Source organism: Salmo trutta, chromosome 25, assembly GCF_901001165.1.
Source record: "Salmo trutta chromosome 25, fSalTru1.1, whole genome shotgun sequence".
Taxonomy (NCBI): Eukaryota; Metazoa; Chordata; class Actinopteri; order Salmoniformes; family Salmonidae; genus Salmo; species Salmo trutta.
This window is the reverse complement of record NC_042981.1, coordinates 20,575,711-20,587,908: the sequence shown is the minus strand read 5'-3', so window position 1 is coordinate 20,587,908 and position 12,198 is coordinate 20,575,711. Positions and strand designations below refer to the sequence as shown.

Here is a 12,198-nt window from a genome sequence, read left to right as displayed (position 1 = left end):
TTCTCAATAGGGACACACTCAATAGGGAGGGACACACTCTTCAGGGATTTTCGTAGCAGGTTAGGAGAGCATTTTCTAACCTTAACCTCAGGCTCCTAGCCTGCTACAAAAAGTCACCTCAGTACCGAAGTGTAATGAAAATAGTGTTTCCCATTCTCAATAGCCAATAATTGCAGTTTTTGGTTCTGGACAGTGGAGAGTACTCTTGGGCAATTTAAAATATTTCATGTTTTGTTCAGTTTTCTGGGGTTGTGGATTGGCTGTTCTTTGTTTGGGGTCGTATACCGTATTTGATTGGCTATCCATGCTGTCACTGAAGTGCGCTATTCATAGTTAGATGGTTGGAGGTTGCGTCCACTAGTGAGGTTTTGCTGTGTGTGAAACAAGTGTTGATGCAAGTGTGAACGCGTTTACTTCGTTCTGCTTTTATTGCTGTTTAAGATTAACTTCAAAAACGCCATCTACATTTTGAAAGACTGTGACATGCACAGCATTTTTTCGGTCATGGGAAACTATATATTGCCGTGATGATTTGTTATGGGTAGAGCCCCAACAACGTGCGCTTTATCTTCGATGTCTCACGGCATTGTTCCGTCTTGACCAGGCAACCAAGGTCCCTTGAAGAATAATGAGTTACTGCGAACGTTTGGGCGGTGACCACTAATTTTCGGATTTAAAAACTGGGAGGAATTGTGAAGTTTCTCAAAATGGATATTACAGTGTCAGAGTTGATGGAAAACTTCATGGATACCCCGCTTGTGGTGTGGGTAAGTAGCCTAGACTAAATGTAGTGCACTCAGAGCAAGTGATCCATGGCAGAGAATAATTCCGCTGTGTTGGTGTGTCTTAGTAACCTACTGTTAGCCAATGTATTACATTTTGAACTGGTCCATCTCCTAAACCAGTCCTGGTGATATGTTTCACTTGTTCGTTTTTCTGTTTCTCACATACAGTAGCAGAGTAAGTGACTCTATTGAAGGGATGCAATACCATTATTCCACGAGAAATTCCGTCATATGGTGGTGGAAAACGCTGTTTCAGGCACTGCTCCAGAATCTCCCATTTCAATTGGGTTGAGTTCTGGTGACTGACACACACTTTAAACACCCTATCCTCGTTTGAGACCCCTCTTTCAAAGTCTATCTATCTCTCTATCTCTCTCTCTCTCGATAGATAGATAGATAGATAGCCCTATCTATCTATCTATCTATCTATCTATCTATCTATCTATCTATCTATCTATCTATCTATCTATCTATCTATCTATCTGGTGAAAGAGCAAGTCCATGTTATGGCAAGAACAGCTCAAATAAATTTAGAAACAACAGTCCATTACTTTAAGACATGAAGGTCAGTCAGTTTGTGCAGTCGCAAAAAACCATCAAGCGCTATGATGAAACTGGCTCTCATGAGAACTGCCACAGGAACGGAAAACCCATAGTTACCTCTGCTGCAGAGGATGAATTCATTAGAGTTAACTGCACCTCAGATTGCAGCCCAAATAAATGCTTCACAGAGTTCAAGTAACCGACACATCTCAACAGTCTGTCCTTCGGTCTGATGAGTCCAAATTTGAGATTTTTGGTTCCAACCGCCATGTCTTTGTGAGACGTGGAGTAGGTGAACTGATGTTCTCTACATGTGTAGTTCTCACCATGAAGCATGGAGAAGGTGGTGTGGTGCTGTGGGGGTGCTTTGCTGGTGACACTGTCAGTGATTTATTTAGAATTCAAGGCACACTTAACCAGCATGGCTACCACCTCCAGGCTGTGTAAGGGCTATTTGTCCAAGAAGGAGAGCGATGGAGTGCTGCATCAGATGACCTGGCCTCCACAATCCCCCAATCTCAATGAAATTGAGATGGTTTGGGATGAGTTGGACCGCAGTGAAGGAAAAGAAGCCAACAAGTGCTCAGCATATGTGGGAACTCCTTCAAGACTGTTGTAAAAGCCAGGTGAAGCTGGTTGAGAGAATGCCAAGAGTGTGCAAAGCTGTCAAGGCAAAGGGTGGCTACTTTGAAGAATATAAAAATTGTTAATTACTTGTTAGATATTACTGCATGGTCGGAACTAGAAGCACAAGCATTTCGCTACACTCGCATTAACATCTGCTAACCATGTGCATGTGACAAGTAAATTTGATTTGATAAAATATGTTTGTATTTAACACTTTGGTTACTACATGATTCCATATGTGTTATTTCACAGTTTTGATGTCTTCACTATTATTCTACTATGTAGAAATAAAGAAAAACCCTTGAATGAGTAGGTGTGTCCGAACTTTTGACTGGTAAGCAACGTGAATACATGGCATGGCCACATGAAGCAATGTGGATACATGGCATGACAGACAATGGTAGGCGTGTTGGCTACGGCACATAGGGTTACTCTGTGCCACCAGGCTATGGCTAAAGCACATTCAGTAGAGCACCAGGCTATGGCTAAAGCACATTCAGTAGAGCACCAGGCTATGGCTAAAGCACATTCAGTAGAGCACCAGGCTATTGCTAAAGCACATTCAGTAGAGCACCAGGCTATGGCTAAAGCACATTCAGTAGAGCACCAGGCTATGGCTAAAGCACATTCAGTAGTGCACCAGGCTATGGCTAAAGCACATTCAGTAGAGCACCAGGCTATGGCTAAAGCACATGTATGACAGTCAACGACTACAGTACAATACACCATGGCACCAAGCTATGCTTTTTGCACATAGCCTGGTGCCATACTATATGGTGGGAGAGTGCATCATTTGAGTAGACCAGTGTAATGGCAGGCCTACAGCATCATTTGAAAGGCCCAGGGTAATGGCAGCAGGTGGGGATCAGGGAAACCTGCAGTACTTCCCCTGGCTGGACCCTCCTGTTTGGCCAGTCAACTGGACTGGCGGCTGCTTTTTCCTCTCTAACTTGCTCTCCTACGGTCTTTGTGTTCTCTCACTGGGCTCTGGCATCCTTTCTGCTAGCCCTGACCCACCTTAGACTGATAACAGCAGATTCCGGGGCGGCAGGTAGCATAGCAGTTAAATGCGTGGGCCAGTAACCAAAAGGTTGCTGGTTTAAACTAGTGATGCACCGATGTGATATTTTAAATTTTAGCAGCCTTTTAAGCATTTTAGTACAGTTTAAATTAGTTCAAACACACACATGGACGCAGCGGTGTAAGGCACTGCATCTCAGTGCAAGAGGCACCACTACAGTCCCTAGTTCGAATCCAGGTTGTATCACATCCAGCCATGATTAGGAGTCCTGTAGGGCGGTGCACAATTGGCCCAGCATCGTCCGGGTTTCGGCCGGGGTAGGCCATCATTTTAAATAAGATGTTGTTCTTAACGGACTTGCCTAGTTAAAAGGTTACACACCCCACTGACCAAAAGTTATTTTGTCGGCATTTACATATGTCCCCATTTCCAGTGAAACATCATCAAAACCTATTTCTTTCACTTACTTGCTGTGCTGTTTCGTTATTCGTTTGTTCAGTCGTTTCATTCTCAATCAGGATTTCATTATACATGTCAAGCAGTGAAGTTTCAGCTCTCTGTCCGTGGCGCCTCTTCCTTGGTGCGCACTGTCACTGTGTCCATTTCCATCTTGTCCAGCTGTGTATGTAACATTTCACGTAAACCCTGTTTCTTGTCTGCATCGAAGTAGCGGTCCTTGTACCTAGCATTGAGCATGGCGGCGACACAGTAAAGGGAGAATGCCCCTGAATCACTTGTTCAGTCTGTCGGCAGTTTTGTTGAGCAGGCATTTCAATGCCTTGACAGAGGGTATCACGTCTGCTGCAGACGAAGTTGATGAGCTTATTTCTCGAGTCAGTTGTTCGAATGGAGCTAGCTAGTGTGTTCGTGTTTCAAACATGTTCTCAAATGCCATTGAAATGGCAGTAGCGGTATGGCAACCAACACATTCATGAGCATGAAATACTACTTTCCTCAGTACGAAATCCTCGAAGACCCACTGTGCTGTCAGACTCGGCATGCTCATGGGGCTGATATCGCTGGTCCAAATGTCAGTCATGAAGCTGATAGCAGTGACGCTATTACTGTGTAACTCCGGAAGGGCAACATCTGAAAAATAGCGCACTTGGTAGTGTGTACTGGTGCTCGACCAGTAGGCGAAAGCCAACATCACACAAGACAGAGAACGGTTGATTGTCAAGGGCAATGAATTCCATTATCTTGGCGTTAATGGATTTCACCTTTTGAGTTGTCTTGCTAAAATTTTCTTACTCTTTCAAATTACTACTTGTTGACTGCTCAATCCACAGAGCAGACATTGGGCTAGGTTAGGAATGCTGTGTTGCACGTGTAGTGCTACATTTTATGTGGTGTCACTACGTCATGTACCTATGTTATATAGGTATGCACGTCAACTTTGACATCAGTTTTGCACATCTCCGTTAAACTAGACATCGTGCCGATGTTGGCATTTTTAGCTAATATCGTCCAATTCCGATATGCTCACCGATATATCGTGCATCCCTAGTTCAAACCCCCGAGCCAGCAAAGGAATTAACCCCCAACAAGAACTGCTCCCCGGGCGATGATGACATGGATGTCGATTTAAGGCAACACCCCGCACCTCTCTGATTCAGAGGTGTTGAGTTAAATGCGGAAGACACATTTGGGTTGAATGCATTCAGTTGTGCAACTGACTAGGTGTCCCCTTTCCCACCTACAGTACCTCGTGGCTCCTATATCTACAGTCTAAATATCTTTACATGCTCAGTCTTAGACATATAGAGAGTATTGAACTTGCATTGATGGCTGTCAGAGCAGGAAATGTGACTTATCTCTTCATAGATGAGCTGAGCTCTTAGTAATCCATTCCTGTCTTCCGTCTCTCCTCCCTCTCTGCAGGTGAAGACCTTTGGACCACTGGGCTCTGGCTCAGAGGACAAGCTCTCCATGTTCATGGATCTGGTGGATGGGGTCTTCCTGCACAAAATCATGACACACATGTGAGTGTGTGGCCTCAATCTACCTCCTTTCGTAACCACATCCTGGCATGGCTTCCCCTGTTATCTGACTGTTCAGAAACCTTCCCCATGCCTTCATGGCTCACTGACTGGATTCTCACTCTCTTTTAGCTCCTTTCCTGCCCCTCATGAGTCAATGTGATCCTAGTCTCTCTCTCTGTCTGTCTGTCTCTGTGTCTGTCTGCGCCTCTCTTGCTCTAGAACTCATTTTCCCCACGGGCCACATTTTGGTCTTCAACGAGGTCCGGAAGGCTGAACTGAAAATTGGCAAAATATAGTCCCTCTCTCTGTTTTTCTTTTTTTTTCTTTTTTTTCTGCTCCCTGACTGTCTAGTGATTAGTAGCGAGCTGGATGGTCAAGAAACTGTGATGGAAGAAAATGTGTTGAAATTTTTATGAAAATGAAGCTGTTTAGAAATGATAATGGACTTATATTCATACTATAACTCCACTATCATTTCTACCAGTGGTAGAAAAAGTACCTAATTTTCATACTGTAGTAAAAGTAAAGATACCTTAATAGAAAATGTCTCAAGTAAAAGTTACCCAGTAAAATCCTACTGGAGTTAAAATAAAAAAGTATTTGGTTTTAAATATACTTAAGCATCAAAAGTAAAAGTATAAATCATTTGAAATTCCTTATTTTTTTTTTTTACATTTAGGATAGCCAAGGGCACACCCCAACATTCAGACATAATTTACAAACAAAGCATTTGTGTTTACTGAGTCTGCCAGATCAGATGCAGTAAGGATGACCATGGATTTTCTCTTTTAAGTGTGTGAATTAGACAATTTTCCTGTCCTGCTAAGCATTCAAAATGTAACGAGTACTTTTGGGTGTCAGGGAAAATATATGGAGTAGCAAGTATATTATTTTTCCTTAGGAATGTAGTGGAGTAAAGTGGTAAAAAATGTAAATAGTGAAGTAGAGACCCCCCCCAAAAATACTTAAGTAGTACTTTAAAGTATTTTTACAACACTGATTTTTACAGTTTATTTGTTTTTTTGTCATTTTTAGGTATATTGATTTAGTTTCTGTCTGTTTGGTTAGGACTAGGAGGCCCTCTCACAGTGTCACAACTCTTGAGCTCAGAGATGAATTGTCTGTCTACTGAAAACAGGGAACACAACCATCTCACTGCTGGGGGAAATGTATGTGAATATATTGAAGTATGTATTATTTTTCACATAATGATTATGTTAGAGAGTTTGCTCTGACACCGAAATGGCTGCTTTTCTGGCAAAACGACTGTCCAGACATTGTCTGACAAAATGATATGGCTCAGGCTTTCTCTAAACCCGTCACAGGTCTCAGGATTTTGAACCACATCCTGTGCTCTGTAACTTCACAGGGTTGCTATGTGTGCCTACTCTGAATTGCAGGCTGAGCCTGTGCAGTCAGTTAACATTCACACTTTGTGTAAAAACTCCCTGTAATGCTGTGACTGTCAAAGAAGCTTAATTCAACCTGTGAAAAAGTAAATCCAGGTCTGACTCGACTGTTCTCTGGAACTATTGCGTTGAACAACTTGAGAGACGTCTTGTTTCCCATTTGACGTCTTGAAGTGCAGGTGTGTTTGTTGTTCGGTCTGCTTCCATCACATAAACCAAGTTCTTTAGTGTTGACACGCTTTACTTCATTGACATACTTCAAAGTAATCAAGTTCAACAGTTATATTCCAATTATGTGCTCATTTGTTTAGTTTGACTGATTCAAGTGATGGTTTCTGACATGGGCTACCACTTCTCTCTCCTCTCTATTTGAATTACTCTTCTCTTCTTTCCCTCATTCTCTTCTCGTGCCTAGTGTCTGTCCCTTTGTGTTGCTCCCAGCTGTGCTAACTGGACAGGCCCCCTCAATTGTCTCAAGGCTTAAAAATCCTTATTTAACCTGTCTGCTCCCCTTCATCTACACTGATTTGAAGTGGATTTACAAGTGACATCAATAAGGGATCATAGACTGACCAGGTGAAAGCTGTCATGGAAAGAGCAGCGGTGACAATGTGTTTAACGCTCAGTGTATAGCCTAGTTCCCCTCTGGTCTCTGGCGAACGCACACAGGTGTCTGAGCTGTTTACATTAAACCTATTCCACAGATGAGTGGAGAGCTGGAATCCTCAAGGCCAGCATTTCCAGCAGCAGAACTCACTCCACACACACACAGCCCCTCTGCCTATTCTCATTACCCACAAAACCTCATCAGACTCCATAATCAGCCACAGGGCTATTGCTATGGCCTACCCTACTGCATGGCAACATGCAAGCTTATGGATTTCCTATGTGTATACAGACCTATGTGTACCAATGTTCTCAGCTTTTTTGTATGTGGTTAAAGACCCTTATGACTCTTCCAGATACATTCTATTCGTCATGGGAATGTTTCTCCACTACTCAAGCATGCTTTGGGCCTGTATTCTAGTATTGCTGATATAGGATCAGCTTTACCTTCTAGATAATACATAAGATTAGATTGACAGGGGAGCACTGAACCTAGATCAGCCCTCCAACTCTGAGGGGCGTTTTGGATACAGACCTTGCGCTGCTTTCCCAGCTGCCCAGTGGGAACTGGAAATGGGCATGGGTCATGTCAGAGAAGGCTGTAAAGGTAGAACTAAAGGCAAGCGGTACACAAGTTGACCTGAATAAAAAAAAAACTGTTCCTTGTTTTTAAACTAAAGCCCTTTCAGAGACATACTGGAATACTGGGCCAAGCTTGGCAGAATTTGCATGGTGTGCCCACAAAACATATGTAAATGAGGTTGGCACAAACAATGCCTATCCAGAGAAGGCCCTCAATACAGCCTAGCCTAGCCAGGAACCGGGGCTCCGTCTGAAATGGACCCTTCTGGTCAAACATTTTACACTATATACAGTGCATTTGGAAAGTATTCAGACCCTTTCCCTTTTTCCACATTTTGTTACGTTACAGCCTTATTCTAAATTTGACAAAGTGAAAACAGGTAAAATGTATTAAATATAAAAAACAGGAACCTTAATTACATAAGTATTCAGACCCTTTGCTATGAGACTTGAAATTGAGCTCCGGTGCATCCTGTTTCCATTGAAGATCCTTGATGTTTCTACAACTTCATTGGAGTTCACCTGTGGTAAATGTAATTGATTGGACAGGCTCACACCTGTCTATACAAAGTCCCACAGTTGACAGTGCATGTCAGAGCAAAAACCAAGCCATAAGGTTGAAGGTTTTGTCCGTAGAGCTCCGAGACAGGATTGTGTCAAGGCACAGATCTGGGGAAGGGTATCAAAAATGTCTTCAGCATTGAAGGTCCCCAACAACACAGTGGCCTCCATTCTTAAATAGAAGAAGTCTGGAACCGCCAAGACTCTTCCTAGAGCTGGCCGCTCGGCCAAACCGAGCAATCGGGGAGAAGGGTCTTGATCAGGGAGGTGACCAAGAACCCAATGGTCACTCTGACAGAGCTCCAGAGTTCCTCTGTGGAGATGGTAGAACCTTCCAAAAGGACAACCATCTCTGCAGCATTCCACTAATCAGGCCAAATTAGGGTAATGGCCAGATGGAAGCCACTCCTCAGAAAATACCCATGACAGCTCGCTTGGGGTTTGCCAAAAATCACCTAAGGGACTCTGACCATGAGAAGCAAAGATTGAACTCTGTGGCCTGTGCTCTGGAGGAAACCTGGCACCATCCCTACGGTGAAGCATGGTGGTGGCAGCATCATGATGTGGGGATGTTTTTCAACGGCAGGGATTGGGAGACTAGTCAGGATCGAAGCAAAAATGAACGGAGCAAAGTACAGAGAGCTCTTTGATGAAAACCTGCTTCTCAGTGCTCAGGATCTGACTGGGAAGATGGTTCACTTTCAGCAGGACAATAACCCTAAGCACACAGCCAAGACAACGCAGGAGTGGCTTCAGGACAAGTCTCTGAATGTCCTTGAGTGGCCCAGCCAGAGACCGGACTCGAACCCGATCAAACATCTCTGGAGAGACCTGAAAATAGCTGTGCAGCAACGCTCCCCGTTCAACCTGACAGAGCTTGAGAGGATCTGCAGAGAAGAATGGGAGTAACTCCCCAAATACAGGTGTGCCAAGTTTGTAGTGTCATACCCAAGAAGACTCAAGGCTGTAATCACTGCCAAAGGTGCTTCAACAAAACAATTTCATTCAATTTCGAGTAAGGCTGTAACATAACAACATTTTAAAGTCAAGTCAATGTATTTTAAATGTTCGGCTTTGAGGGTTGAACCCTCTCCTGTGGGGGACCCTGATGTGTATTTCCAGATTGTGTAGGTTAACAATGCCATTCCTAAAAGCCATGTGCATTAATAATTATTATTATTATTAAGTTTCAATAAAACAATTGGGTATTCTTGGCCTCCTTGTTTTGATGAAAGAATGAAATCATGTCTGTTAGAGCTGGGCGACATGGACAAATCTATATTGTGATAAATTGCCTGAATTGATGCGATAATGATAACTAGAACGGTATGTTTAACGTTAATGTGCACCACTTTTTTAGTGATCCTTCAAACTACTGCTACTAGTTTGATGGTTGTAGCCATCAATTGTCCCATTAACAAATCACCCATATTAGCAAATGTATTTAATGTCTAACTTTTCTGTTGTATAGGCCACTTAACGCAACGAACGTTATCAGCAAAATGGCTGCAATAAGTGATTGGCAGTGGTGGAAAAAGTACTACATTTGTCATACTTGAGTAAAAGTAAAGATACCTTAGTAGAAAATCACTCAAGTGAAAGTCTCCCAGTAAAAAACTACTTGAGTAAAAGTATTTCATTTTAAATATACTTAAGTGTCAAATGTAATTGATAAAATACTTATATCAACAGTTAAAGTATAAATCATTTGAAATTCCTTATTAAGCAAACCAGACGGCATCATTTTGTTACATTTTTTACGGCTAGCCAGGGGCACGCTCCAACACTCAGACCTCATTTACAAACGGAGCATGTGTTTAGTGAGTCCACCAGATCAGAGGCAGTAGGGATGACCAGGGATGTTGTTTTGATAAGTGTGTGACTTAAACCATTTTATTGTCCTTCTAAGCATTCAAAATGTAACACGTACTTTTGGGTGTCAGGGAAAATGTATTTTTATATATTTATTTATTTCACCTTTATTTAACCAGGTAGGCAAGTTGAGAACAAGTTCTCATTTACAATTGCGACCTGGCCAAGATAAAGCAAAGCAGTTCGACAACATACAAAAACACAGAGTTACACATGGAGTAAAGCAACATACAATCAATGATACAGTAGAAAAAAATAAGACTATATACAATGTGAGCAAATGATGTGAGATAAGGGAGGTAAAGGCAAAAAAGGCCATGGTGGCAAAGTAAATAAAGTTTTGCAAGTAAAACACTGGAATGGTAGATTTGTTATTTGAAGAAAGTTCAAAGTTAAAATATAAATAATATGGTGCAAAGGAGCAAAATAAATAAATACAGTAGGGGAAGAGGTAGTTGTTTGGGCTAAATTATAGATGGGCTATGTACAGGTGCAGTGATCTGGGAGCTGCTCTGATAGCTGGTGCTTAAAGCTAGTGAGGGAGAAGTGTTTCCAGTTTCAGAGATTTTTGTAGTTCGTTCCAGTCATTGGCAGCAGAGAACTGGAAGGAGAGATGACCGAAGGAGGAGTTGGCTTTAGGGGTGACCAGAGAGATATACCTGCTGGAGCGCGTGCTACAGGTGGGTGCTGCTATGGTGAGCGGAGATAAGGGGGGACTTTACCTAGCAGGGTCTTGTAGATGACCTGGAGCCAATGTGTTTGGCGACGATTATGAAGCGAAGGCCAGCCAACGAGAGCGTACAGGTCGCAGTGGTGGGTAGTAAATGGGGCTTTGGTGACAAAACGGATGGCACTGTGATAGACTGCATCCAGCTTGTTGAGTAGGGTATTGGAGGCTATTTTGTAAATGACATCGCCGAAGTCGAGGATTGGTAGGATGGTCAGTTTTACGAGGGTATGTTTGGCAGCATGAGTGAAGGATGCTTTGTTGCAAAATAGGAAGCCAATTCTAGATTTAACTTTGGATTGGAGATGATTGATGTGAGTCTGGAAGGTGAGTTTACAGTCTAACCAGACACCTAGGTATTTGTAGTTGTCCACAAATTCTAAGTCAGAACCGTCCAGAGAAGTGATGCTGGACAAGCGGGCATGTGCAGGCAGCGATCGGTTGAAGAGCATGCATTTAGTTTTACTTGTATTTAGGAGCAGTTGGAGACCACGGAAGGAGAGTTGTATGGCATTGAAGCTCATCCGGAGGGTTGTTAACACAGTGTCCAAAGAAGGGCCAGAAGTATACAGAATGGTGTCGTCTGTGTAGAGGTGGATCAGAGATTCACCAGCAGCAAGAGCGACATCATTGATGTATACAGAGAAAAGAGTTGACCAAAGAATTGAACCCTGTGGTACCCCCATAGAGGCTGCCAGAGGTCCGGACAACAGATCCTCCGATTTGACACACTGAACTCTATCAGAGAAGTAGTTGGTGAACCAGGCGACGCAATCGTTTGAGAAACAAGGCTACTGAGTCTGCCGATGAGGATGTGGTGATTAACAGAGTCAAAAGCTTTGGCCAGGTCAATGAATACGGCAGCACAGTATTGTTTCTTATCGATGGCGGTTACGATGTCGTTTAGGACCTTGAGCGTGGCTGAGGTGCACCCATGAAAATCTCTGAAACCAGATTGCACAGCGGAGAGGGTGCGGTGGGATTCGAAATGGTCGGTAATCTGTTTGTTGACTTGGCTTTCGAAGACCTTAGAAAGGCAGGGTAGGATGGATATAGGTCTGTAGCAATTTGGGTCAAGAGTGTCACCTCCTTTGAAGAGGGGGATGACAGCAGCTGCTTTCCAATCTATGGGAATCTCAGACGACACGAAAGAGAGGTTGAACAGGCTAGTAATAGGGGTTGCAATAATTTCAGCAGATGGAGTAAAAAGTACATAATTTTTCTTTAGGAATGTAGTGAAGTAAAAGTTGTCAAATATTAATAGTAAAGTGCAGATACCCCCAAAAAACGACTTAAGTAAAAATACTTGAAAGTACCACTTAAGTAGTTTTACACCACTGGTGGTCGGTGTCGATAATCGTCCCAGCTCTGTCAGCGTGTTCTGAATTAACTTCATATTATATATGCTGTTCTGCTCTAAAGTATAGCCTAATCCCTCAAAAAGTAATCTAGTATTTTCCTTTGTGTGGATATTTGATTAAAG

At 42.8% G+C, this 12,198-nt stretch overlaps 1 protein-coding gene across 2 annotated transcripts in view; it reads left to right on the top strand.

Moving 5' to 3' along the window:
* Nucleotides 1–293: 293 nt before the first annotated feature.
* LOC115162144 (protein Daple) overlaps nt 294–12,198 on the top strand; it is a 95,073-nt gene continuing 83,168 nt past the window's right edge. For both annotated transcript variants that reach the window (XM_029713163.1, XM_029713162.1), the window contains exons 1-2: nt 294–767; nt 4,858–4,958. In XM_029713163.1, the coding sequence (XP_029569023.1) occupies nt 708–767; nt 4,858–4,958 (161 nt within the window). In that variant the 5' untranslated portion in view covers nt 294–707. The remainder of the gene's footprint in view (nt 768–4,857; nt 4,959–12,198) is intronic.